The 26,985-nt window shown below is 47.2% G+C and overlaps 1 protein-coding gene across 2 annotated transcripts in view; it reads right to left on the bottom strand.

Annotated features, from left to right (window-relative positions):
- The window catches only part of LOC144755155 (glutathione S-transferase omega-1-like), a 499,081-nt gene that overhangs the window by 64,836 nt on the left and 407,260 nt on the right, over positions 1-26,985 (bottom strand). For both annotated transcript variants that reach the window (XM_078643734.1, XM_078643735.1), the window contains one exon: positions 15,085-15,186. In XM_078643734.1, the coding sequence (XP_078499860.1) occupies positions 15,085-15,186 (102 nt within the window). The remainder of the gene's footprint in view (positions 1-15,084; positions 15,187-26,985) is intronic.

The following is a 26,985-nucleotide window of genomic DNA, read 5'->3' as shown; positions in this document are numbered from 1 at the left end:
AGAGAGTGTCCTCAGTGACCTGGAAGGAGGTGTTGCCCTGAACAAGTGTACTTGTGAAAGAGCAACTCCAGAGATTTCAGGTGGAGAAGACGTAGAAGAATCTGCAGATTATTAATGGTTCAAAATGTTTAGAGAACAAGCATTGGCAATGCCAATATGTCTGCTTTACTGGAATGTTTTATGGTAACACGAAGCACTGAAAGTACATAGAATGGGAATGGACATGTATTTATGTAGAAACAAAGAACTGTAGAATAATATTGGTATAGGTTAAAAGGTCAGGTGACAGTTGAACTGTCAACCAAGACCTAAAAATCAACATAGGTTAATGACTGCCCTCCTCCCATCTGTGCTGCTGCCAGATAATACACCGTGAATGATCTAAGACAATGTAATAGCATGTAGGTGGCATGAAAGTTCAACCTTAGGCAAATGAAATGAAATGAAATGAAAAAAGTATTTAATAAAGCGCACTGTGGCCAAGCGGCTTCCTGGCGCTGGGGACCTGATCAGAGCTCACAGAGGGAAACCAGGGGAACTAAGAAGGGAATGCCTGAGAAAAGAGGAAAGTTTTGAGGGCCTTACGGAAGTGAGTGTAAATGGGAATAGAACGAATAGAAAGTGGGAGGCTATTCCAGAACTGGGGGGCCAGGACCGAAAACCGAGTGCCTCCCGTTCTGGATTTGCGAAAGCGGGGGATGTGCAAGAGAGAGAGAGAGGAAGAATGAAGGGTGCGGCTAGGGGCGTGAGAAGAGATGAGAGAAGTGATGAAAGAGGGGGCAGAGCGAGAATGAGCCCGAAAGGCTAAGCAAGCCAGTTTGAAAAAAGATCTAAAACGAATGGGAAGCCAGTGAAGGGATTTGAGAACGGGAGTGATATGGGAGGATTTGGGGAGGAAAAAAATGAGGCGGGCAGCCTGATTTTGGATGGCCTGAAGCCGGCGGGTTTCGTAGGCGGGTATGCCCACGTACAGGCCATTCCCATAGTCAAGGCGAGAGGTGACTAAAGCCATGACTATGGTTTTGAGTGCGTCGATGGAGAAGAATCGCAAGATTTTCCAGATGAGGCGGAGGGATAGAAAACAGGAGGACACGACGGAGCTGATCTGACTGTGCAGGGATAAGTCATGACTGACTTTAATACCAAGGGTGCGAACAGAGGAGGCAGGTGAGGGGGGGGGACCAAAAGAAAGGGGCCAGTGTGCAGGGGACCAAGGGGTAGAGGGACCGCCAGTGAGGACAAGTTCCGTCTTGTCAGGGTTGAGCTTGAGATGGTTAGCACTCATCCACTCGGAAATGAAGGTTAAGGTGGAACGAAATTTAGGAAGAGAGTCCGGAGAAGAAGAAAGATCGAAGATGAGCTGGAGGTCGTCGGCGTAATTGTACACAGAGACCCCCAGCTCAAGAAGGGAGGAGATGAGAGGATGGATATAAAGATTAAAGAGAAGAGGGGAAAGGGAGGAACCTTGGGGCACACCACAGGTGACCGGGCGGGAAGGGGCAGAGAAACCGGAAAGGTGAACAGCCTGGAACCTTTCCCGAAGAAAGGACGCGAGCCAGGAAAGGGCCGCGCCCTGAATGCCCGCTGCGCTGACACGGTCGAGAAGAATGGAGTGGTCAACCGTGTCAAACGCAGCGGACAAATCGAGAAGGACCAGGGCTTGGGGAAGGTTGGAGTCGGCTTTCCCCTTGAGTTCATCCAGAACCGCGAGGACCACTGCCTCGGTAGAGTGGCCCGGGCGGAAGCCCGCCTGATGGGATGCCAAGAGGCCATTCTCCTCGATATACGAGGAGAGGCAAGAGGTGACATGGGCCTCGAGGATCTTGCCCAGGTAGGGAAGAAGAGAGATGGGTCGAAAATTAGAAGAGAGAGAAGGATCCAAACCAGTTTTTTTTAGAATAGGGAGAACGATTGCAGATTTGAAAGATAAGGGGACAGAACCAAGAGCCAAAGAAGAATTTAGAAGAGCGAGAGGGGGGGCAGGACAGTTAGTGAAGAGAGTTTTAAGAATGCGTGCCGGTGCACAGTCCGCGGGAGAGCCCGACTTGACTTTGAGCAGGTATTTAAAAAATAAATCAGGGGAAATAGGGGGGAAAAGAACAAAGGAGGACGAGGGAGGGGTGAGGCTGGGTTGAGGCACAGTGGGAATGTTAGGTTTAATCTTCACTATCTTGTCAATGAAAAAGTCATTGAGTGACGAGCAGAGGGACTGAGGGGGAACCAAGCTAGGGGAAGAACGATCGGAGGTGGCAAGATTGTGAACCAAAGAGAAAATTTCACGGGATTTGTTAGCGGAGAGAGCTATTCTCTCCGTGAAATAAGAGGTTTTGGCCGCTAAAGTTGCTTTTTTGTATTCGGAGAGAAGTTGTTTGTATTTGGCGCGCAAAGAGGGACAATACTTCCGTCTCCAGAGGCGTTCCGACCGCCTAAGGTCGAGTTTTAACGCTTTAAGCTCTGGAGAGAACCATTTGTGCGAATCGTAGGGGCGAACTGCTTTGATCTTTCTGAGCGGGGCCACTAGGTCACACGAAGAAGATAGCCATGTGCTGATGGCGGTGGCCTGAGATTCGAGGGGAAGATCAGTGAGGTCAGGGGCGGATGAAACCAAAGAACACGAAAGAGAGTCAAAGTCAGTCTGATTCCAATTGCGGGCTAAGATGTTTTTAGGAAGAGGGGGCTTGTCGACCACACCCAGGTGAATAGAAAAGGAAATGATAAAGTGATCCGACCAAATGCAAGGAGATATAGAGGGAGGTGAAACGAGGGGACAAGAGGACCAGATTTGATCTAGGATGTGACCTTGAACATAGGTGGGAACTGTAACATAGGATGTGAGATTCAAGCATTGAAGGGTGGCAGAAAAATCTTTAGAGGGAAGATCTTCCCTAGGGTCACCAAGCCAGAAGTTAAAGTCGCCGAGCAATAGGACAGAACAGTTATTGACCACCAAGGTGGCCAAAAGGTCCTGAAGGGAAGCTACAAAAGAAGGCATAGATTGAGGGGGACGGTAGACGAGGACAACGGTGAGGGGGGCAGGAAGGTTGAGGGAGCGGGCCACCAAGTAGTCCACATTAGGTATAGGAGGGTGAGAAAGAAGTTGGAATTTGAGGGTCGACCGAATGATCATTGCCACACCTCCCCCAGCCTTGCCATCTGAGCGGTCAGCTCGGAGGGCGTAGTAGGTATCGGGGAGAATGGCTAGAAGATCTGGGAGAGAGTCAGCGGTAAACCAGGTTTCAGTCAGAAAAAGAAAATCAGGAGAGTCAGTAACCAGAACATTGAAAAGTGCTGTCTGGTGTTTAACTGCAGAGCGGGTGTTGAGTAGATAAGATAAGCGGAGGCAGCAGTAGGAGCAGGGGGAGGACGGGAGGCAAGGGGAGTTTTAACAAAAGGAGAGGTGGGGCTGTGAGGGGCCCGTGTCGGGTGTGACGGGGGAGAGGTGAGAATGCCAAATGTGTCAAGATGATGTAATAAAAAGGGTGAAGGTGAGGAGGTAGCGGAGAGAGCAATGAGTTGAGCGGGAGTGTAAACCAGTAAAGGAGCAGAGTGTGTGGCCCCTGGTCCCGGCCCGTCGCGGACGGGCGCAGACGGGCTTGACTTAGGCGCAACTTCGGCGCGCCTTCGTCGCGCCCGCTGCGCCCGTCCGCTGCGCCGCCGGAAAAGAGGAGCCTTAATGTAGGGACACATGAGGGAAAGGGATCAAGGGGGCGTGGCAGGGGAGGAGGAGCCAAAGAACTGCAGCGCCGAGCCCAGACCCGCCCAAGATGGTGGAGCCGCCCGTCCCACTCCGAGAGACAGGCAAGGAGGGGGCGATCAGCGGAGGCGGTCTGGGTCGCGTGCAGGAGAGGGGGCAGCCAGGGAAGATCTGAGCGCTGAGTCCGAAGCGCTTGAAGGCAGTGCAGGTAAACAAAGTTAAAAGTCAAATGAGTAAAAAGAGCGTTGCTCCCGGAGAAGCCTCGGGAGATCTGAAGGCAGGTTTAGGCGTGCGAGCAGGTGTGTGCCTAAAGTACTTGCCAGGGGGGGAGGAGCCAAAGAACTGCAGCGCCGAGCCCAGACCCGCCCAAGATGGTGGAGCCGCCCGTCCCACTCCGAGAGACAGGCAAGGAGGGGGCGATCAGCGGAGGCGGTCTGGGTCGCGTGCAGGAGTGGGGGCAGCCAGGAATGATCTGAGCGCTAAGTCCGAAGCGCTTGAAGGCAGTGCAGGTAAACAAAGTTAAAAGTCAAATGAGTAAAAAGAGCGTTGCTCCCGGAGAAGCCTCGGGAGATCTGAAGGCAGGTTTAGGCGTGCGAGCAGGTGTGTGCCTAAAGTACTTGCCAGGGGGGGAGGAGCCAAAGAATTGAAGCGCCGAGCCCAGACCCGCCCAAGATGGTGGAGCCGCCCGTCCCACTCCGAGAGACAGGCAAGGAGGGGGCGATCAGCGGAGGCGGTCTGGGTCGCGTGCAGGAGAGGGGGCAGCCAGGGAAGATCTGAGCGCTGAGTCCGAAGCGCTTGAAGGCAGTGCAGGTAAACAAAGTTAAAAGTCAAATGAGTAAAAATAGCGTTGCTCCCGGAGAAGCCTCGGGAGATCTGAAGGCAGGTTTAGGCGTGCGAGCAGGTGTGTGCCTAAAGTACTTGCCAGGGGGGGAGGAGCCAAAGAACTGCAGCGCCGAGGATGCTCTGTCAATATAAACCAACCATGGAATATATCAGTATCTGCAACACATATTTAGTTCAGGATGGGCCTCACCTACACCTTTTCTGTTATACCCACCAGTGACAAAAAATGTCAATGCCCAGCAACAATGTGATTGAAATTGTGCAAGTCCCCGTTTTGCACCAAAGTACTTGATGGTTTTAAAAACAGGATTATTTTGCATATTGTAATCAAGGTCATTTAACCAGGATTTCTGTATAATTATGTATGATGCCGCTTGTTAATTTGCACAAATCACTGAAATGAGAGATCAGTTCTCTTCTTTGTTTTCAAATACAAATTCTGAATTTTCCTTATAGAATTTATTTGTATTCAAAAACGTCCTTCATCAGTTTTCATTCCCAGTTCGAGACAGTTCTAGGGTTTGTAGGGCCCGTGCAAAATTGGAACATGTAAGGCGCTTCATAGATGTGACATCACAGGAAGTGATATCAACTGAATAATTATTATCTGGCATTGCTGAAGCAGCTTCTCAAGAAACTACATACATTGGGGCAGATTTACAAGCCCCTTGCGCCTCTTTTACGCCGCCGTTGCGCCACTTTTGTGACGCAGCGGCGGCACAAAAGATGCACCATGGTGCGGGGTATTTACAACGTGACGCATCTGGGAGATGCGTAACGTTGTAAAGCCCTGTGCCAGAAGGAGGCGTTCCTGCGCAGGGGGGGCGTTCCGGCGCAGGAACACTTCCTAAAATTGGCTGAGTGAAATCTACAATAAATCACTCAGTCACTTTTGGACCCATGCTGCGTCAAAATCCTGCGCCTGCTTGAAGCAGGCGTAAGGATTGACGCAGCATTGCAAAGATAGGGCCCCCCAGAGCATTGCTGGAGCTGCGTCACGCTTGCGACGCAACTCGAGCAATGCGCCGCTTTTACGGCACAGATGCGTGACGCATCTGTGCCGTTTTTGCCCCATGGGGCGCCGCATTGTAAATGCGGCGCATCAAGGGTGGCGGAACTGCGGCCCACAATAACTGGCGCATCCCTGCTGATATGCAGGGATGCGCCACTTATTGTAAATCTGCCCCCTAGTGTGGATAGCCCTGAAATGGCTAAAAATATAAATAATAATCACTAATAAAATAAGTGCACATATTTTAAAACTGTATTATGTGGAAATACCTTACATAAATCAAACTGGCTGGAAAAGCTAGGCCCAGGTCACTCCAAAACTGATATTACAATGTCCACTAATTGTTTCCAGATTAGGGTATTTCAACAATTCCAAGTCAGATTGCCCTAGGACTATACAGCAGGACTTCAAGTAATTCCCCAGGATTGCTTGTTGTGAGAGGAGTCGCACATCATACTGTGCCTGCCCATTGTCATTCTGCACATGACAATGAGCCAGCTTGCTTTGAGAGCGCAGTCATACTGATTCTGTGCACACCAACCTTTATGCTGCAGCTCCTTTTGGGTTACGCACTAATGGTCAAAACAGCCCAAGCAAAGAGCCCAGTATTTTTACATCAATACAAAACTCATAAGATGCTCTTAATGTATTGGAGGAACATTTGTCACCTAACATATTTTGGGTGCTTCATATCACAACCACCTCCTCTAAATCAGTCCCTTTTAAAAAGCATAGCTAGGCTGGTTGCATAGGGTGATAATCGGGTATGATTAATGTAACATACTATACTTGAGTTCCAATACATTTATCACCTCCTGGAGTAAGCTTTGACTGCTCGCTATTGCTACCTTTGGAGAGACAAGTTTAAAAAAGGAATAGTCATAATCAAATAAAATACAGTTCTGAAACAGCAATCGTAAACAACTCTATCCTCCACAAATGTTGCCAATTCATCACCTATTGCCCCTGACCCAACGAACACGTCCCACAACTTATTTCTGCATTTGTTCCCTTTTAAAGCAAAATATTGTGGGATATTCGAAAAAAAGGGTACCAAAGAGATGTCAGAAGATGCAGAGAAGTTTTGAGCCTGCTGAAGGTTTTTTGAGGAGAGAAACACCAGTTTTTTTGTTTTTACATTGGTAGGAACTTACGACGAGGCAAGCAAGATATTGCAAAAGGAGTTCAGGCCAGGAGCTATGATCTCTAGATCTCCAGTCAGGACATGTGCAGGAAAGGGTCCCACTGAGAGCAATATTTAATAGAAAGTCGAGAGGACTAATACAGTACACAGAGTGCAGGCTGAAATTCAGTAGACATATTGAGGATGGTTAAAGATCACAACAGTTTGTGGAAAATGTTACATGCATCTCAAAACTAGAACTGTTTCACATTTGTACATGGAAAATAAAGAGATAGGGAATTGAAAACTTCAGCAGAAGGCCCAACAGACTTAGCAGCACACACTGGTACAAATACATTTTTTCTTGTTCTTCAGATTCTTAAATTTTTGCGGCCGATTCTGCCCACTTACATCCACCTCTCCCCTCCATGCTATACGTTTAAGCTCATCTCATCCCAACCGATTACCTACTCTTGCTGGTTCTGTCCCTTCTGATATCCACTTTACACCTGCATTATCTCCTCTTCACCTCTCCCCAAGCATTCTACCTTCTCTCTCTGATTCTGCCACTCTAACGTCCATATTTCCCTTTAATACTCTACTCCTTCCCTCTCGTCTCCACACAGCCTCTTACCTTAACCATCATTTTTTGGCTGGTCCTGTCTCCTTTACATCAACCTCTCCCTTTTCACCAGCCTATTCTTTTTTTTTGTTGCAAATACAGTCTTACAATAGTCAGGTAGGAAAGTTTGCATAACATATGAGAAGCATTTTACAGTGTAGTATACATTACATGCATCGTGGCAATTATTATGTTTCAATTTACTCATTGCCACATTCTCTAAGACGGCTTTCTCTTTGGTGTCTTGTGAGTTCTTTCATGGGTGAGATACATATAGCCCCTCTATGTGAATTCCACTTTCCTAATTTCTTATCCCATTTTTAGGGCAGCCTCTGGAAATAAACACATCGTTTTCAGGAAACATACATTTATCCATATCTCTTGCCCATCCCTGCTGGATAGGTACCTTGCTCGACCCCCATCGTAGTGCTATGTTTCCCTTGGCCAGAGTTAGCCCTAGTGTGAGCCACGATTGCTCAGCATCTGTTAGGTCAGTGGCTTCCCATATATTAAGCAGGCATAATTTGGGCGTTGAGTGAATCTCTTGTTCACACACACTTTGCATCTGGGACGTCATAGCTTGACAGAAGGGCTTGATAGCTGGGCAGTCCCAGAGGGTATGGTAAAATATGCCCTCTCCTGTGCAAAGTCTAAGACACTTCAAGGCCTCCTTCCTCCCGATTTTAGTCAGCGCTCCACCAGAAACATAAGCTCTGTGAAGTATTTCAAGTTAAATCAATTGGTATTTCAGTGGTATAGGTGCCTCCCGGGGGGAATGTCAGCGTTTCCTGCCATTCTTCATCATCTAGCTCTCCTATGTCTCTTTGCCAACGTTCTCTGAGTAGGAGTAGTGGGTCCGGCAGATTATTACTTAGCTTTTGGCACATCACTGAAATAGCCTTTTGCATCATTGGATCTCATAGTAATCTATTTTCTAATAGAGATGCTTCTGATACCATCTCGTTTAGTGGGATTACTGTTAAAAGCGCATGTCGTATTTGCAGGTATCTGAATATTTCCTGGTTAGCCATATTATATTTAGATTGCAACTCAGTGAATGGGATTACCTTTCAGTTTTTCCAGAGATCTCCAACGGACCAAATGCCAAAGTTGGCTCACTTATCGAACTCTGGTTGACTCCCTATTTTGCCTAGTTGCTCTGCTGCCCACAGGGGCATAACTTGCGTCACGTTCTAATGCCAGACGATTTTCTTATTTGCTTGGCGCCAAATAGCCATTGGGCCCGTTAGCGTTTGATGTCTGAGATCCATGTAAAGGGCTCCTTTATAACCTTCAGGACCTATCAATAGCTTATCCATCCGGTATGCCAGGTCGTTATAGGGGAGGTAGGCCCAATGATTGACCACCACCAATTGAGCTGCCCAAATATAAATGTAAAGTTTGGCAGTGCAATCCCCGAGTCATACAAACTTTTTGTCAGTTTGCTTACTGTCCCACAGCAATGTTCTCACTTCACTTTCTATATTAGTAGAGTATGTTTCAGGAACTTTGAAGGGATTGTTTTTAATATATATAAAAAACACTGTAGCACCAGCATTTTAAACAGCCACATGCGCACAAGTAGGGACAAAGGCAACGTCTTCCTATGCTGTACATCTTTTTGCAAGCGGGCCAGAGAACCCAGGAGATTGTGAAGAATTGTGTGGGATTTGGTGTGCTATAGATTCCCAGGTATTGGAAGCCTTCCGTCTCGATCAAGGCCTCACACTCGGATGGTAGCTTTGGGGGTGGACCATGTATACTATGGATTTGGTCCAATTGATGCTGAAATCAGAGTATCTGCCAAAGTTAGTGAATAGATAAAGAATTCTGTTAATTGACATAGCTGGGGACGCTAAATACAGTAGTATGTCGTCTACGTATAGGGATATTCTAGCTTCATAGTTACCTGCCCATCATAGCTCCCTGATTATCGGGTCAACCCTCATCCAAGTTGCTAATGGCTCCAACATTAAGGCAAATATTAGAGGCGACAGAGGACATCCTTGTTGTGTTCCTCTTCCTAGTTGAAACTTTCATGAAGTGTGCTGATTCACAATTACCTGTGCCATCGGTTCCGTATATAGCAACTTGATCCATTTCAGGAACTTTGGCCGAAGCCCATACATTCCAAGAGAGCAAAGAGGTATGGCCATTCTATCATATTTGTTAGAGTTTTGCGACGCGAGCCGCGTCGAAGACATTGACATGTGTTTAGCCTTGGTCTCCCCTAGGTCCTTCCACACGCTACCTAACTTGCAAAACATCACACGATGAAGTTCTTTGGAGACGCTCCCTTAGTTACGTAAAGGGACGCGTCTAAGCGTCAGCCATTGCTTGGCTTACTGTTCCGGTACCATGCCCCTTCCTTGCTTCCTGGTTGCAGAACAGCGTCTCTTTCCCAGCGTCGCTGCCCCGTTCCTGCTCGTTCTCCTTGCCTGACTATATTCCTCTCTAAGTGGAATTTGGGTTCCTTTTCCTGCTTTCCGATATCGTCCCACATTTGGAAAGCGCTGTGGAACACACTCGGCATTTCGTGAGGAAAAGCCTTGCTTTCCCGCTCGCTCACGAGCCCACGCCAGAGTCCCATTCACAGTTGGCGTAGAGGGTCTCGTATTTCTCCCTCCACACCGGGGCTCAATTTGTCTGCCCTCAAAGTACCTTGGAGGGTATTCCGCCGGCTTAGAGACACGGCACTTCACGTTCCTTGCATTTGGGCCCTAGTGTTGACCGGATGGTCATTTTTTCTTAGTGTGGATTTAATTTTTGCCCTGTTGAGAGTGTGCTCGCTCCGCTTGGTAATCACTTCCCGGGCCGGGCGGCACACCTCTTGAGTGTGTGGCTGCTCCGCTCTTCTCCCCCCCTGGAGAGCCGGCCAGCGCACCTCAAATCCATTCCCCCATTTATTCTCGTTTGAGTGTATGGTGTGTGAGTGCGTCCTTTTATGGTCCTGCCCTATCTAACCTGGCATCAGACTTCCCAGGTGCATCTTGCCTGCAAAGACCTCCATTTAAGGCGCCATTGGACTTCACTGGGGTAAGTGAGTCTAATTAACTAAGCAAATGTCAATGTAAACTAATTGGTTGAGTTACAGATTGTTTATTAGTATATCACATGGCCTGTTTACTTGCAGCGTGACCCTACCAGACAGACCAGTATCCTCCTTCCTGTTACCCCCCCTTCGTATGAGGAGAGTGGTGGACACTCCTTGGGTTTTCCCCCATACTTTTAAGGAACAGCTAGCAGGAGTGTGTCTAACTGTGCATTCCTGTTACTGTTTTTGGGAGGTTAGGAGGATTTATCTTCGCTCCCGTGGAATCCAGCTTGTATCCTTTTCAAGCCTGACAATATTGAATGCCATCTGCGCATCAAGAGAGAGTATGGCAGCATTCTCTCTGAGTGTTTCAATCCTACCAGGTACCCTGTGGAAACAACGTATGTTAAGTGCTGTGCTTTGCCCGTGCTTGAAGCCCGACTGATTTGGATGTACTATCTTGATGATGATGGGAATCAATGAATTAGGCATGCGGGCAGTGTTTTTGACAAAATCTTGGCTTCTGCATTGAGCAGTGAGATGGGTCGATAGAATCTACAGCTCTTCGCCGGTTTACCTTGTTTATGTATAACTACTATGAAAGCCAACTTTTGGTCGCACAGCAGAGCTCCCTTTCAGCATGCTCTCAGGATACCTGTAACGGAGATAAGGTGTTACCCGCAAAGCAGTTAGTTAAAAAAAATCAATTGGGAGGCCGTTTTGGGCCCATTGCCTTCCCTGACTGCACACTACGAATTGCAGTGCGTAGTTACTCCTCTGTGAGCTTGTCCTGTAGTGAGTCCCGGTCTTCAGGGGATAAGGTTCTCGTGAGTCATCCATTGTGGCCTTAGTTGTGTGTGCATATAAATGTTCAAAGTGATCCGCAAAGGCCTCCGCTACTTTTTGGGGGATCTCTAAGGATCTTATCTCCTTTTACTTTCAGTTCAGGTACCCAGCTCTGGGCTTGTGCCCTTTTTTCTAGCCAGGCCAAGAGCTTACCCGCTCTGTCTCCCATTTTGTATATTTTCTGTTGTGTTGCTCTGTGTTTAGTCCTGGTTGCCTCTGCAAGTAATGATTTTTACTCAAGTCACTTATTGTCTAGGGCCTGTCTTGATGACTCGTCTGTGCTGTCAATAATCTGCACCTCCCTTCCCATTATCTCTTTTTCAAGGGTTTCTATTCTAGCCAGACAGCGATCTTCTCTGAAATGGCATACATCGTTTGTTAATGTCAATATGTAGTCTATGCGGGACAGACTGTTATGTGACCCAGACAGAGTGAAATGTATATTGTGACGCTTGGGAATTAAGATAACGGCAAACATCTACCAGGCCCAGTGTAGTGAGAAAATCAGCCAAGAGTGTGCTCTCTCGTCCTTGTCCTTGAGGAGGGTGTCAGTCCATTCGGTCATGTAATGTCAAATTCAGATATCCCCCCGACACCAGGGTTCCAATCGGTAGGTCTAGGATGATTCTACTTAGGTCAGTTATGGCTACTTTCTGAAGGACCGGACGAATATAAACAGACACTAGGTTGACACATTTTCTTTCCCAAAGAGCCTCTACTACCCAAATCCTGCCATGTGCATCAGTCCAGGTCTTCTGTACTATGAGAGGAAGGCCCTTGTGGACCATTATCGACCCTCTGGAACCTGACGTAAATCCTGCATGTGCAATCAACGTATGCTCTCCTCTATCCAGAGCTTTGCAGGTGTTGCCCACCACATGTGTTTCTTGTAGAAATAATACGTCCAGGGCTTGACGTCGTATAAACTGGAGCACTATCCCTCGCTTGAGCCTATTACCTAGTCCATTTACATTCTAGGTGAGGAGTCTGAGTGCATTCTCAACTATATTGTCTGTCATGTATGATGTCGGGTCTACCTTTGTATGGCTGCTGACCACTTTGGCTCCACGTCACAATGCTTGGTGTCTAGAGCTTGGAACTTCTTTTACCATCGCAAGTGTTGCCCTGTTGCGAGGCCCTATTGGTTGTCTGCGTTTTATAGAACCGAAAATGTGGATGCATGGCGGTAGTTCCTACTCTCAATACTTTCCTGACCGTAACATAAGTAAACTTAAAACGTTCCTCCTTCCCTGAGATGATATGTCCCCACTTACTACCTCCCTGCATGACAGTATACACACTACCCGCCTCCCCAACATTGCAGAGTGCCTGTCGGACTCCCCTTAGAAGTTTAAGGGTTTGTGGCCACACCGGTCCCTCCCCCTCCCGAACCTTGGTCGTCTGGCATCATAAGTTACTTACTTAATGCCAACCCTTACAGCTGGTATATACGTACATTAGCAGTTTCTGAACCCTATTACCTGCCATTGTAGCTGTCGGATTTAGAGTTTGTGGGATATACTTCACCATTCACACCTTCGAGTAGTTCAGTTTTGGCCCTTCAAAGATTGTCTGACTGGTTGTATACTTTCAGGTCGGCCATTTTTAGCCCCTTGAGTCTCAGTGTTCGTTTCCTGTTTTTTTCGGCGTCATCTTCGTTGAGCACACTCCTTTTGGGTTGTTGTGCGCATGTTTCTGACTGCTCAACTTCTGTTTCAGACTATGTCCATCCGATGTGCGCTTTCCTGCTTGTCTCCATCCATCCACCTATTCCCACGTCGCTTCAGGGTTCAAGAAGAACCATGTGTTACCTTCTGCTTCCACTTTCAGTTTAGCTGGTAATAACATGGCGTATTTAAGGCCTTTCTCTCTTCACCAGCCTATTCTTGCTGGATCTGCCCCTCTTATATCCATATATTCCTTCCATATGCTGCTCTTTATCACTTTTTCCACCCGAGTCTCTTATCTTGTTTCAGCAGTTTTCCTACTTTACATCAATCGCTCACCTTCTACCCTCCTACTCTTTGAACATTTGTTAAATTTTTTTATGGCTTCTGCCCCTCCTAACATTACTCTCTTTTGCATACTAATATAGGTAGGCAAGCCACTAAAAACTCGAGCCAGGTGCCTGGGGATGCTCAGCTCAAGATCCTCTTTGAACCATGAGCCAAAATTAGCCAAGCTTTCACAATAGGCGATGTGGCCTAGTGGCTACAGTTACCACCCATGCAACATGGTGAGCCAGGCTTGAATCCAGCTCTCAGCTCATCTTCTTGTGAATCCTGGCATGCACCCCCCATGGGAGTGTAGCAGCAAGTATTAACTGCATTGAGGATACATATGGTTCCATAATGGTGGATTGTTGCATATGAGGGTTCTTTTCGGCTAATACTATTTAGGGAGCACTTAGAGATCATTTAAATTGACATGAGTGATTTATAAAGCCATAGCGTATGATGATGAGCCTGGGTAAGACCAATTGTGAACCGGTGGAGGAAAGTAATTGTTTTCATAATTAACAGAATTAATTGGACTGTACTGTATTTGCTTTTTTCTGTTTTTTTAACCTTCTTCCCTTTCTCTTAATGGAGAGAAGGACACAGAAAATTAGATACTGGGATATTCCTAACAAAGACATGTGTTTTCTTTGTGAAATTAGGAGTTGAAGCAAGTTAGAGGAGTTTGACGTTCAGCAAATATTTATTTGTTCACAGAATCCAGTGTGTTATTACTTTCCTGAAGGGAGTGAAGGATCCAGCTGACAACTTGGTCAGAGTGGCATTGTATGCCAAGAGAGGAGAACGGGTTTCAGGAAAAGGCTATACAAGGATATGGTTATGAGCAGTAATAATTACGTTTGGGCATGGAGGAGTTGGAAAGGTGTGCAAAGGGCCGGCTTTAGCATTGGTGGCACCTGGTGCAACAATCATTTTTGGCACCCCACCCATATGACCTCCACCACGGATTCCCTCACTACCACCGAGGCAAAAGTACCCCTCATCTCTTCATAGCGCTTCTCTCAAATACATCATTTGTTTTAAAGAGCTGGTAAAGGCTGGCTTTAGTATTCAACTCAGCTATCCATATAAAATACAGATCTGTTCTTTGCAGCAGGCATATTAACCCTCTGCGCTACTTTATGGCGAGTCAAAACTGCCACAAGACAAAGCTCCGATCTCACTCTCTTGCAGGAACATTACTCATAAGAGTTATCATGACATTTTTATAGCTGCCTGAACAGGGCCGGACTGGCCAAAGCATGCACCTGCCAGCCAGCCCACCAACACTCCCAAAGATGTAAAATTTGTTACTTCAGCCTTCCATTTTTGAACATTAGCCTTGACACCTGGTCTCCTCTGGCACAATAATTCTGAGGGCAAGAGCCTCGTGTCTTGTCACTATCGATAGAATATCAATAAGAGTCCCTTCTAGCAAGTAGGTGGACTTAATAAGATATTTCTGTTCAAGGTCATATTCTGATTCACTTACTCCATCAGCTAAATGCTTAAATATAGTCACAGGACTTTGCTCTTCACCCAAGTTTTTAATATCATACTACAATATCTTCCCTTTTATTGATTTCACAAGGTCTATACATATGTAGGGTACTTTTAAATCATGACGTTCAAAGCACACTTAAATCAGTTGCATGCGTTAAATAAGTTACTTAAATTACTTAAGTCTTCCAGGCTACTAAAAGTGTTGTGAAATATTTTAATTACTACATGAAAAACTTGAATCCCACATTGATGAGATCACTTTCATGGTCACATATAGAAACATTCTCCCATTTGACACATCCACTGGCATCAGTGTACTTCAATATCCTAACACTGAGTGAAAATGGCAGGAATTTCAATCATCATAAATGACATCATAAAGATCTCTCACACTCGGATGTGTTGCTTACCTCTTCAAATTCAAGGATCTTTGTGTTGAACTGTTCTCTAAAGCCAGAAACATCCTCTTTCCTTTTAGTTGCAAAGAGTATATTGTACATGAGCGGGCTTAGCTGCAAACAGAAAGATTCATGTTAAGTTGATCCACTGTGCTCAATGAAGAATATGGACTGTTAAAGTCATACAACTGAAGGGATAAAAGCACCAGAAATCATTTTCTTTAAAGTCACAGCCTCTATGCGGCATACTGAACACTCCCTTTCCACCTACAAAGAAATGCCAGAAAACACAAAATATAGAGATCAAGTGGTACATCTGTAGAAAGCCCCTGATTTGCTTGGAATGCTACTGCACATTTGGAAGTTTCAGCCAGATTCACAAGGTTTTATTTTGGGGCAAATTTTTGCCTGAAGGTAACATTTTCCATGTTATTCTGTAGTAAAAACATGACTTGCACTGGACCAGATGGATTAGTTACTTACCTGTAATCCTAGTTCTCTTCCAGGGGTATCCTCATCAAAGTCATAAGCATTAGAATATTCCCGCCCATGTGCGGGACCCCGGAAACACTATATTATATGTGCCCCACATATATAATATATATATATACACTCATTTATAATATATATACATATATATATATATAAAAACATGCAATAGCAGCCAAATAAATAACAGAGCTGAAATATGCTGAAAAGAATTTCCACCATACATGAGTAATAAGCATTAGAAAACATGAGAAAAACAACACAAAGTTTGTTTTAGAAACTGTTTTAATGCTCAGAAAGCAGTAGAAATTCTCATAACTCACTGGAAGCATAGAAAAGCTCCCAGGCTACATTGCAAATACACAGTCTAAAAAGACTGAAAAGCTAACCTGTAGCTACATAGCAATAAACTGACACCGTGCCTTTAAGGCACCCATGACCCCCAGTATCCCATCATGCCTCAGGGGTGACAGTTAGGTCAGTTGTTCTTTTCGGAGACTGAAAATAAACCCAGTAACAGATAGGTTAACAATATCTCCTTATTAAAGAACGTCCTTTGCCCGGGGAGGCGGGAGGGTTGCTTATGACTTTGATGAGGATACCCCTGGAAGGTGACTAGGATTACAGGTAAGTAACTAATCCTTCTCTTCCAGGGGATCCTCATCAATAGTCATAAGCATTAGAATAGAATAGCGAGCCTCACCTCATCTCCCTGCGGGCAAAGGGGTAACAATACAGTAATAACCATATTAAGCCTAGTAACTACTAAGCTTGTACAGGCCGTAGGCTACCCAAATAGATTCCTCAAAGAGGCTTGTCCTACTTGAGTATCGGCCCTGGAATCAGACTCGAGACAGTAGTGTCTCGTGAAGGTATGAACTGATTTCCAAGTCGCACCCTTGCAAATCTCCGACATTGGAATGTCGTGCAAGAAGGCTACTGTAGCGGCCTTCTAGTGGAATCCGCTTTGGGTGACTGCAACAAAGGCTTGCCTGCAAGCTGATAAGCCAATTTTATGCAAGAGACAATCCATCTCGCGATGGACCTCTTGGCCGCTGGAAAACCTGTTCGCATCGAACCATAGTTCACAAACAGTTGATCCGTTTTCCTAATCCCTTTGGTCATTTCCAAATAAAACTTTAGCACTCTCTTAAGATCTAAGGAGTGAAGTGACCGCTCGGCTGGGGTCGTAGGATTTGGAAAAAACAAAGGGAGGGAAATGGACTGATTTATATGAAAATCAGAAATGACTTTAGGCAAGAAAGTCGGATGAGCCCTTAGGACTACCCTATTATGATGAAAGACAGTGTATGGTTCTTTCGCACAGAGAGCTTGAATCTCGCTGACTCTGCGAGCAGAGGTGATAGCCACCAAAAAGGCCGCCTTCCAAGAGAGATGTTGTAAAGAGGCCTTGTGGATGGGCTCAAAAGGCGGTGACATTAACCTGGATAGAACCAGGTTCAAATCCCATGGAGGAGAAGGATTTCGCACAGGGGGATACACTTTTTTCAACCCCTGGAGGAAGTCCTTAACCACTGGAACCTGAAAGAAAGAAACCTGATCAGGTGATTTTCTGTATGCTACTATGGCTGACAAATGCACCCTAATAGAAGCGTATTTTAAACCAGCAGTCGCTAGGGAAAGGAGGTATGGCAAGATGACATCCTCCTGTCCTGTAGTCGGATCAAGGTGATGATCCCTACACCACAAGAAAAACCTCTTCCACTTGAACGCATAGGACGCTCTCGTGGAAGGTCTCTTAGCCTCCTTTAAAATGTTCATGCACTCAGGAGGCAAGTTCAAATGTCCATATTGCAGGACCTCAGGAGCCATGCTGTTAGGTTCAGTGAAGGGAGGTTGGGATGCATTATCCTCCCGTTCATCTTGCTCAACAGGTCCGGCCTGCAAGGTAGTCGTCTGTGTGGACACACAGACAGATGTAGAAGATCCGGGTACCACCACTGCCGCGGCCAATCCGGAGCTATCAGGATCATGTCCATGTTCGACCTGCAGAGCTTGGAAACTACTCTCGGAATCAGAGCCAGGGGAGGAAACGCGTAAGCGAATGTCCCTGACCAATCCATCAGTAGAGCATTCCCCTGAGTCCCTGGCCGGTGGAACCTGGACGCGAAGGCGTGGCATTTGGAGTTTTCGTCGTCTGCAAACAAATCTATGGATGGACAACCCCAGCAACGAAAAAGCTCTTCTACGACTTCGTCGTGTAGCACCCAGTCTGGCTGATCTTCGAAGTGTCTGCTGAGTGCGTCTGCTTTTACGTTCAACTCGCCTGGAAGGTGCACTGCCACTAACGTGAGGCCTCGAGAGAGGAGCAAAAGCCAGATTGCCTGAGCCTCTCGAGACAGAGGGCGAGACCTTGTGCCTCCTTGCTTGTTCAGATAGAACATGGTGGTCGTATTGTCCGTCTGAACTAGGACTGCGTTGGACTCTATCGCTGGGAAAAAAGCTTTGAGAGCTAGGAATACCGCTCCGAGTTCCAGCATATTGATGTGGTATGTCTGCTCCTGCGCAGACCACTGGCCTTGAATTTGAAGCGGACCCATGTGCGCTCCCCAACCTTGTAGAGAGGCATCCGTCACTATCGATTGGGTTGGAAGAGGCTGGTGAAAACGAACCCCCACCAGCAAATTCTTTCTCCGTGTCCACCATTTGATGGAATCTTTCGTCGCTTGGGAGAGCTTGATGCAATCCTCCCAAAGACCTGTCAACTGGTCCCATTGATCCTCCAGGGCCTGCTGTAGAGGACGCATTCTCAGCCTGGCGTTTGGGATGAGATAGATGCAGGATGCCATGGAACCCAGCAGGGATGCTACTTGTCGGGCTGTTGAAAGCCGAGATTCTAGCAGAATTCCACATTTCTGGTTCAAGGAAAAAAGTCTCTCCTCCGAAGGAAACTCTTTTCCCACTTTTGTGTCCAGAACGGAGCCTAGGTAGTGAATTGACTGTGTAGGCCGCTGGACTGACTTCTCCAGATTCACATGGAGACCGAGCCTGTGCAATTGGAAAAGACACAGATGTAGATCGTGTTTTACCCGCACTGGAGATGGACCTTTTAGGAGCCAGTCGTCCAAGTATGGGTATAGGAAGAGTCCCTTCTTGTGCAGAAAAGCCGCCACCACTGCCATGCATTTGGTGAAGACTCGTGGTGCGGACTTGAGACCGAAGGGTAGCACTGCGTACTGATAGTGTTTGTTCCCTACGACAAACCTCAAGTACTTGCGATGTTGTTGAGCAATTGGGATGTGAAAGTACGCATCTTGCAGGTCCACCGAACACATCCAATCTCCGACTTGAAGATGTGGGCATATTTGGTGAAGCGCCAACATGCAGAACTTTTCTCTGATGATGATCTTGTTTAGAAGTCGTAGATCGAGTATTGGTCTGAACTTGTCCTCCTGATCTTTTTTGGGGACAAGAAAGTACCTGGAGTAAACTCCCTTTCCTCTTTGAGCGAGAGGAACCTCCTCTATCGCTCGTTTTTGTAGTAGGACTTTTACCTCTCTTCGGAGCAAGCTTAGTTGGTGAGGGTAAGCGCTCTTTGGAGGTATGTTCTTTGGAGGAGCAAGGAAACGTAGTTTGTATCCATTGCGCAGTATATTCAGCACCCACTGATCCTTTGTGATGCTGACCCACTCTGCCAGGTGTTGTGAAGCACTTCCTCCCACTGGAGTGGGCAACGGCGCCAGAGGAAGCCACTGCTCAGGCTTTCCCTCCTCTGGTGGTGTTAGAGGATTGTTGATGACCTCCTCTACCTCTGCCAGGTTTACCTCGAAACTGGGGTTTCCCTTGGTTCCTATTTTGGGACCACTGAGGGGTTTGAACCCTCTGCTGAGCCCCTCTCCCCCTGTTGGTCTTGAAGCGGCGCTTGAATTCTTTCTTTTTCTCCAAGCCCACCGCTTTCACTGTGTCCAGTTCCGTCTTCATTCGGGTCATTTCCTCGTCAGCATGTTCCCCGAAGAGAGCGGAACCCGAAAAGGGGATATTAAGGATGCGATGCTGAGCATCCGGCTTCAGGCCTGTAAGGCGCAACCATGCCGACCTCCTGGCACAAACCCCATGTGAATAGGAATGCGCCGCAAGGACAGCACCATCCGCAGCCGTACTTATCATCTGATTCGCCACCAGACATCCCTCAGTCACAGTCTCTTCAAAATCCTGCTGATCTTCTTTTGGCAGCTTGGTTTTGAACCTTTCCATAGAGTCCCATAAGGCCCTATCGTATCGACCCAGAAGCGCAGCCGCACTAGAAACCTTAAGAGTCGAAGCAGCTGAGGTGCAAACTTTCCGACCCCAGGAGTCTTGAGTCTTGCTGTCCTTGTCTGGTGGGACTGAAGAGGAGCCGGCAACTGCGTGTGTCTTCCTCGCTGCTGCCACAATTACAGAGTCTGCTGGAGGGTCAGATCGTACAAAAACCGGGTCAGAAGAGGCCGGCTTGTATTTCTTCTGAATGCGGGCTGGCACCGCTCTAATAGCCGCCGGAGTTAGGAATACCTCATTGACAGGAACCATAATCCCCGGGACTAATGGAAGTAGAGGACGGGAGATCGCTTTTTTGTGTAAAGTCTCAAAAATGACTGTCGTTGTAACCTGAGGGACAGACATTTCAATGCTCAGCTTCTGAGCTCCTCTTTGTAAGACATCCAGATACGTGCCAATGTCATCCACTGGGGAGGACCTGGACGTAGGACTGTCCGTCAACGTAAGGGAGTAGTCCCTCTTGGAAGACTTAGTAGAGGAGGTAGATGAAGTAGATGGCGTGCGTCGACGTCTACGGTGAACACTGTGCCCCCTCTCTTTTGATCTTTTCGAACGCTCTTCCCTTCTAGGAGAGCGAGACCTGACTCGATCCTCTGGCTCGTTTCTGGGAGAACGGGGCCTTCTGGGAGATCTGGGTGGTGGTCTCACAGGAGATTTGCGCCTGGGAGGACTATGCTTGTCCATCTCCTCTACTAGATCCTGAAGGGGAGACCTGTGCTGCGAGCTGGCATAGTCCTGCATACGCTTTGCAGCCCCAGAATCTCTCCAATGTTCAAGAGATCGGTACCATCTAGGTGACAGTCTGACTTTATCCGCCCACGGGTCTGTCCGACGCTCAGGAGAGTTGCGCACAGGACTCCTGGACTTCGAAGATGCAGTCGAGGAGCCAGAGGACCTTGAAGTGGAATGACGGGAAGCTGACTCCGTTACCATAACAACATCTGAACACCTCGACGTCGAAGCGATCTTCCCTCGTCGTCGAGTGCTTTTGGGGAGTCGGCGGATCAAACAATCTTGTCTTTGATTGTCTATGCGAGGAGGAATGGTCTCTCGACGTCGAGCGGCGATGAGCTGCCGCCGACGGAGTTCCCTGTCTCGACGTCGAACGGCGAGTACCGGCCGTCGACGGAGCCCCCTCTCTCGACGTCGCACGACGATGCCCAGTCGTCGACGGAAGTCTTTCTCTCGACGTCGAACGACGATGTCCCATCTTCGACGGAGCTCTCTGCCTCGACGTCGAGTGACGATGTCCAGTCGTCGACGGAGGTCTTTCTCTCGACGTCGAACGGTGATGTTCAGCCGTCGACGGAGTTTTCTGCCTCGACGTCGAATGTCTATGCGACGACGGCGGAGGGGTATTGGGCACCCTCGACGCCGAGAGCTGACGAGACACCGACGGAGACTGCATCCTCGACGCCGAGCGACTTTTCCTTGTCGACGGCGGAGGGGTCTTGGTCCTCGACGCCGAACGCCATTTCTTTGACGACGGCGGAGGAGTCACACTTCTCGACGCCGGTCGTCGTCTGGATGACGTCGGCGGAGGGGTGACCTCCCTCGACGCCGGTCGTCGCCTGGTTGACGATGGCGGAGGGGTCTTGGATCTCGACGCCGACCGTCGCCCAGTTGACGGCGGCGGAGTTCCCTTCTGCGACGTCGGACGTCGCCCGGTTAACGCCGGCGGAGGGGATTTCGACGACGGAGCTGGATCCTTCGACGTTGTCGACGTACCTGGTCTTCTCTTCGACGGCGAGCCCGCCGTCAACGGTAGTTTAGACGATGAATGATCCACCGGTGGTTCTTTTCTCAGCGCCGAGCCCGACGCTGAAGGTGAAGGGTGTGAAGACTTCTTTCTGGAAGATGTATGAGTCTTCCTGGAGCCCTTCCTCACCGGAGATCTTCCTCTTGATGACCTATGAGCTAGGCCATAAACGCGAATCCTCTCCCTGTCCTTCAGAGTTCTTCCAGACAGGTGTTCACAATGAGGACAGGTTCCTGGATCATGATCTTCAGGCAAACACAGGATACAGACGTCGTGGTTGTCTGATTTGGCCTTCTTGTTGCCACAAGAAGGACATTTGTCAAAGAGTGAAGGCATTCTCAGGAGAAAATGTTCACAAAAATGACTGAAAAAGGCAGTATCTTACTTAACTAGGTGTAAAATGTCAAGTAAGAGCAAAAAATCGTCAAAGTGAAGTATTTTTCTGTCAAAAACAGAAAAAATAGTGGAGCTGTGTAACCAGGGTCCTTCTCTGAAGGAGCCGGAAAGAACAACTGACCTAACTGTCACCCCTGAGGCATGATGGGATACTGGGGGTCATGGGTGCCTTAAAGGCACGGTGTCAGTTTATTGCTATGTAGCTACAGGTTAGCTTTTCAGTCTTTTTAGACTGTGTATTTGCAATGCAGCCTGGGAGCTTTTCTATGCTTCCAGTGAGTTATGAGAATTTCTACTGCTTTCTGAGCATTAAAACAGTTTCTAAAACAAACTTTGTGTTGTTTTTCTCATGTTTTCTAATGCTTATTACTCATGTATGGTGGAAATTCTTTTCAGCATATTTCAGCTCTGTTATTTATTTGGCTGCTATTGCATGTTTTTATATATATATATGTATATATATTATATATGAGTGTATATATATCAATCAATCAATGCATTTATATATATATAGCGCACTACTCACCCGGAGGGTCTCAAGGCGCTGGGGGGAGGGGGTCCGCTACTGCTCGAACAGCCAGGTCTTGAGCTGCTTCCTGAAGGCGAGGTGGTCCTGGGTCAGGCGGAGGTGGGTAGGAAGGGAGTTCCAAGTCTTGGCGGCCAGGTAGGAGAAGGACCTTCCTCCTGTGGTGGCTCTTCGGATGCGGGGGACGGTGGCGAGGGCGTGGCTGGTCGATCGAAGGTGGCGTTTGGGAGCGTAGAAGTTGAGGCGGCTGTTGAGGTATCCTGGTCCTTGTTTGTGTAGGGCTTTGTGTGCGTGGGTGAGGAGCCGGAAGGTGATTCTCTTGTTGACCGGGAGCCAGTGCAGGTCTCTCAGGTGTCCGGAGATGTGGCTGCGGCGGGGGATGTCCAGGATGAGTCGTGCTGAGGTGTTCTGGATCCGCTGGAGTCTCTTCTGGAGTTTGGCGGTGGTTCCGGCGTAGAGGGAGTTGCCATAGTCCAGACGGCTGGTGACGAGGGCCTGGGTGACCATCTTCCTGGTCTCGGTGGGGATCCATCGGAAGATCTTACGTAGCATGCGCAGGATGTTGAAGCACGGCGAGGAGACGGCGTTGACTTGTCTGGTCATGGAGAGGGAGGAGTCCAGGATGAAGCCCAGGTTGCGTGCGTGGTCTGTTGGTTTGGGTGCGCTGCCCAGGGCGGGGGGCCACCAGGAGTTGTCCCAGGCGGAGGGTGAGGATCCCAGGATGAGGACTTCCGTCTTGTCCGAGTTCAGTTTCAGGCGGCTGTTCGACATCCATGTGGCTACGTCTGTCATCCCTTCGTGCAGGTTGGCTCTGGCGGTGGCGGGGTCGTTAGTGAGGGAGAGGATCAGCTGGGTGTCGTCGGCGTAGGAGATGATGTTCAGGTTGTGCTGGCGTGCGATGGCTGCGAGGGGGCTCATGTATACGTTGAAGAGTGTTGGGCTGAGCGAGGAGCCTTGAGGAACGCCGCAGATGACTTTGGTGGCCTCCGATCTGAACGGGGGGAGGCGCACTCTCTGTGTCCTTCCGGCGAGGAAGGAGGTGATCCACTCCAGTGCCTTCTCCTGGATTCCGACGTTGCTGAGGCGCTGTACTAGGGTACGGTGGCAGACAGTGTCGAAGGCCGCGGAGAGGTCCAGGAGGATGAGGGCCGCTGTTTCTCCGTTGTCAAGCAGGGCTCGGATGTCATCGGTAGCTGCGATCAGGGCGGTCTCGGTGCTGTGGTTGGCCCGGAAGCCAGACTGCGAGAGGTCGAGGGAGCCGTTCGTCTCGAGGAAGGCGGCCAGTTGCTTGTTGAGGGTCTTCTCGATGACTTTTGCCGGAAACGGGAGCAGCGAGATGGGGCGGTAGTTCTTGAGGTCGGTTGGGTCTGCTGATGGTTTCTTGAGTAGAGCGCTGAGTTCGGCGTGCTTCCAGCTCTCCGGGAAGGTGGCGATGTCGAAGGAGGTGTTGATGATGTCCCGCAGGTGGGGTGCGATGACAGCGTCGGCCTTGTTGAAGACGTGGTGAGGGCAGGGGTCTGTCGGAGATCCGGAGTGGATGGGGCACATATAATATAGTGTTTCCGGGGTCCCGCACATGGGCGGGAATATTCTAATGCTTATGACTTTGATGAGGATCCCCTGGAAGAGAACTATAGATGTCTGAAGGATCTTTAATATGCCTTTGAGCAACTCGTTGTGAATTTAATTTAAATATGACTATCTCTCAATTTTTGTCCACTACAAATCTTTATAGGTCAAGCCTCTGTTTCTCAATTTATTATTGGTATTGGTGCTTTTAATCTGTTAAAATATATTAATTTATATCAAAAGTCATATGCTCATCAGTGAATAATTATTTAAGTGGGAATGTTATTCTAATAAGCAAAGGAATCCTACATGCCTAAAACCACCCCAAAAATATATAAAACATAAACAATCTTTATTACCAAATAGCTAAAATACTTTGACTTCAATAAAGGTGTCAGGAAGGTTATTTGAGGCCTGTCACATACCACCCATTATTTTTGCTTATTTAAATGTTTTCGTCATTCTATACATTTCATACCAGATAGGCCCACATTTTGAGTTGCTTAGTACTGGCAAATTGTAAAATCCTGTGATTTTACTGTTACCGCACGATAAATCTGCCTCAGTACTGTGCAATTACATAGTAACCTCATTGATTAGGGAATTATTGTGTGGGATCGATTTTGTGGGGCCGTAAAACCGCATGGAATTCCCATTTCAGTGGGATTTAACTCATACATTTACCTCTTTCTCTGAGCAGGTGGTAGCAGTATATGGGGCCCTCTGGGTGGGGTGTGCAGATGATTGATGCGGTGAAAGGTAGGTGGGGAAGGGGAAGGTGGTTGCACGGGGACCATTGCATGCTCACCAATGGCAAAACAAAATGGGCGATGAGGCTTGGCTACTGCTGTGGCCAAAGCCTCCTATTTGTTTACAGTTCGGACTTCCCCCACTGTAAAATTGGGCCTAGTTCTCCCACGCACAGAAAAAACACGTGAGAACTGAAATGCTTGGAACTAAGTAGAACAAATTCCATGAAGTAATTGTGCTCTGCCTGACTCATAGTAAAGGCAAACGTGGCTTGTGGTACAGATCGCAAATAGCATAAATTAATGTACCATTCGATTCCAGAAATGAACTTCTTTGCAGTTTTTCACAGTTAGTGACCAAAATGATATGACTTTGTCACCATGATCTACTTTACATATTTAAGAACTTGGCTGATTTTCTACCATCTAATGCATACACCTACTGATTTTCAGAAACAAATGAGGAATTGAAACTCAAGACTTTGCAATTTGTTACTTATTGAAATCATGCTTTCGAGAGATGCAATTCTTTTGGCAGGTCTCAGGGATGTCCACTTAGAAAAATGTGCGAGAGTTACTGGACGGCTAATCAGTGTTAAATTCACTAACAAGGTGAGTCAAGGGAGACGTTTGTGTGAAATGTGTAAAGTAAATAACTATTAAGCAAAAATATATGTGTAACATTTTATGACAGGGTTTGATGTCAGAAAACACAAAAAGGAGGACCTGGGAAGATTTTAAGACCAGTGTGTATTCAATACTGATTTATAAATAATAGTCACAATGAAATACATGGATCTATAACAAAAAGCTAACTTAGAACCTGGAATGTCAGAGAAGTACTCCTTTATTAGGATGAAACCCTTATCCCACCAGAAGTGGCATGCTTCGTAATAGGGATTCTCCTCAGAAGGTGATAGCAGATTACGTTGTTGGCTCCAACTCCCATTTCTAATTTGGAAGAGCTCTTCAGATGTTTTAGTATGTGGTAATAATTAGACCCAGGCAGTAAACTCTGCTCCGCTCGTAGAGTGTGTGGAATTTGGGCACTTCAAGCTCCACGAAGGAGCGAGGAGTTCCTGAATTCCACCTTCGGGCATGGAGCACAGTTTCTTTTCCATTAGTGCGCTCAAGATTTGTTTTGGTGCTTGCTCATGAGCGCCACAATACTCTGGGGCCAGTAGTAAGTGCATAGAGACTCCAAGTTTCTGTTCCTGTCCAGCAGGCTCCTCCCAGTGCTTTGTCCATTTCCTGGTCGCTTTTCATATGGATTCAGAGCTGAAAGGATCACTCTCCTTGTCTACTACATATATACTATTAAATTTAAGGACTTTGTATTTGACATTTCGCAAGTAAGTTCACAATCTCTTGTATAATGGTGTTCTTTGTTTGATTAAGGGCAAGCATCAGTATTTATTTGTACTTCTATTCAATTTTTCAAAGTTATTGTGGTCAGTGGCCTGCATTTTTTCTGTATGAGCCAAGTTATATATTTGCATTTCATTTAATTTCTTTTGAAAGTAACAATGTTGCACAGTTCAGTATATTTTCTCCATGTCCGTTAAATTTGCAATATTTATTTATTTTACTATGTGGCATAGTCTGCCAAGAGGCCATCCAGTAGGCCCAAACATGAGCTAGTCATGGCTGCATAAAACAACTGTTTCTGTGGTATATGTTGTTTTAAAATGTAATTTAGGGCATTGGATTAAATAAAAAATGGAGTGGGTTTTTTGTAGTTCACGTTCTGGTTTGTGTACAAAAAGTTTATATGTGGAGTAATATTTAATTCCTTGGGAAGATGTATGTTGCTGTGAAATTTTTATAGCTCAGTTAATTTTCATTTTTGGGATTGCTTAATCAATGGTTGTGTTTTCTTCAGTGTCACCATGCCTCCTTTATTTGCCCAGTGTGTGTGTGTTTGCCATAGACCACCATTGACTTGTCTTTGTTCTCCGTGCCATGTGGCAGGGGGGTATTTTGAGGAGTCTGTGTCCATAGGACTAAATTTGTTCTCTTTGTTCCCCATGCCTCCTTGCTGTTGTTTTTTTTTTATATGTGGCTGGCAGCAATTTTGTACATCCAACCAGTGTGCCTTTGCCATAGGCTTGCATGTATTCTTTGTTCCCCAGGCCCCCATGCTCGCTTCT

The sequence above is a fragment of the Lissotriton helveticus genome, chromosome 5_1 (assembly GCF_964261635.1).
Source record: "Lissotriton helveticus chromosome 5_1, aLisHel1.1, whole genome shotgun sequence".
In the NCBI taxonomy this organism is placed as follows: domain Eukaryota; kingdom Metazoa; phylum Chordata; class Amphibia; order Caudata; family Salamandridae; genus Lissotriton; species Lissotriton helveticus.
The sequence above is the reverse complement of the archived record's forward strand: the minus strand, read 5'-3'. Positions and strand labels throughout refer to the sequence as shown.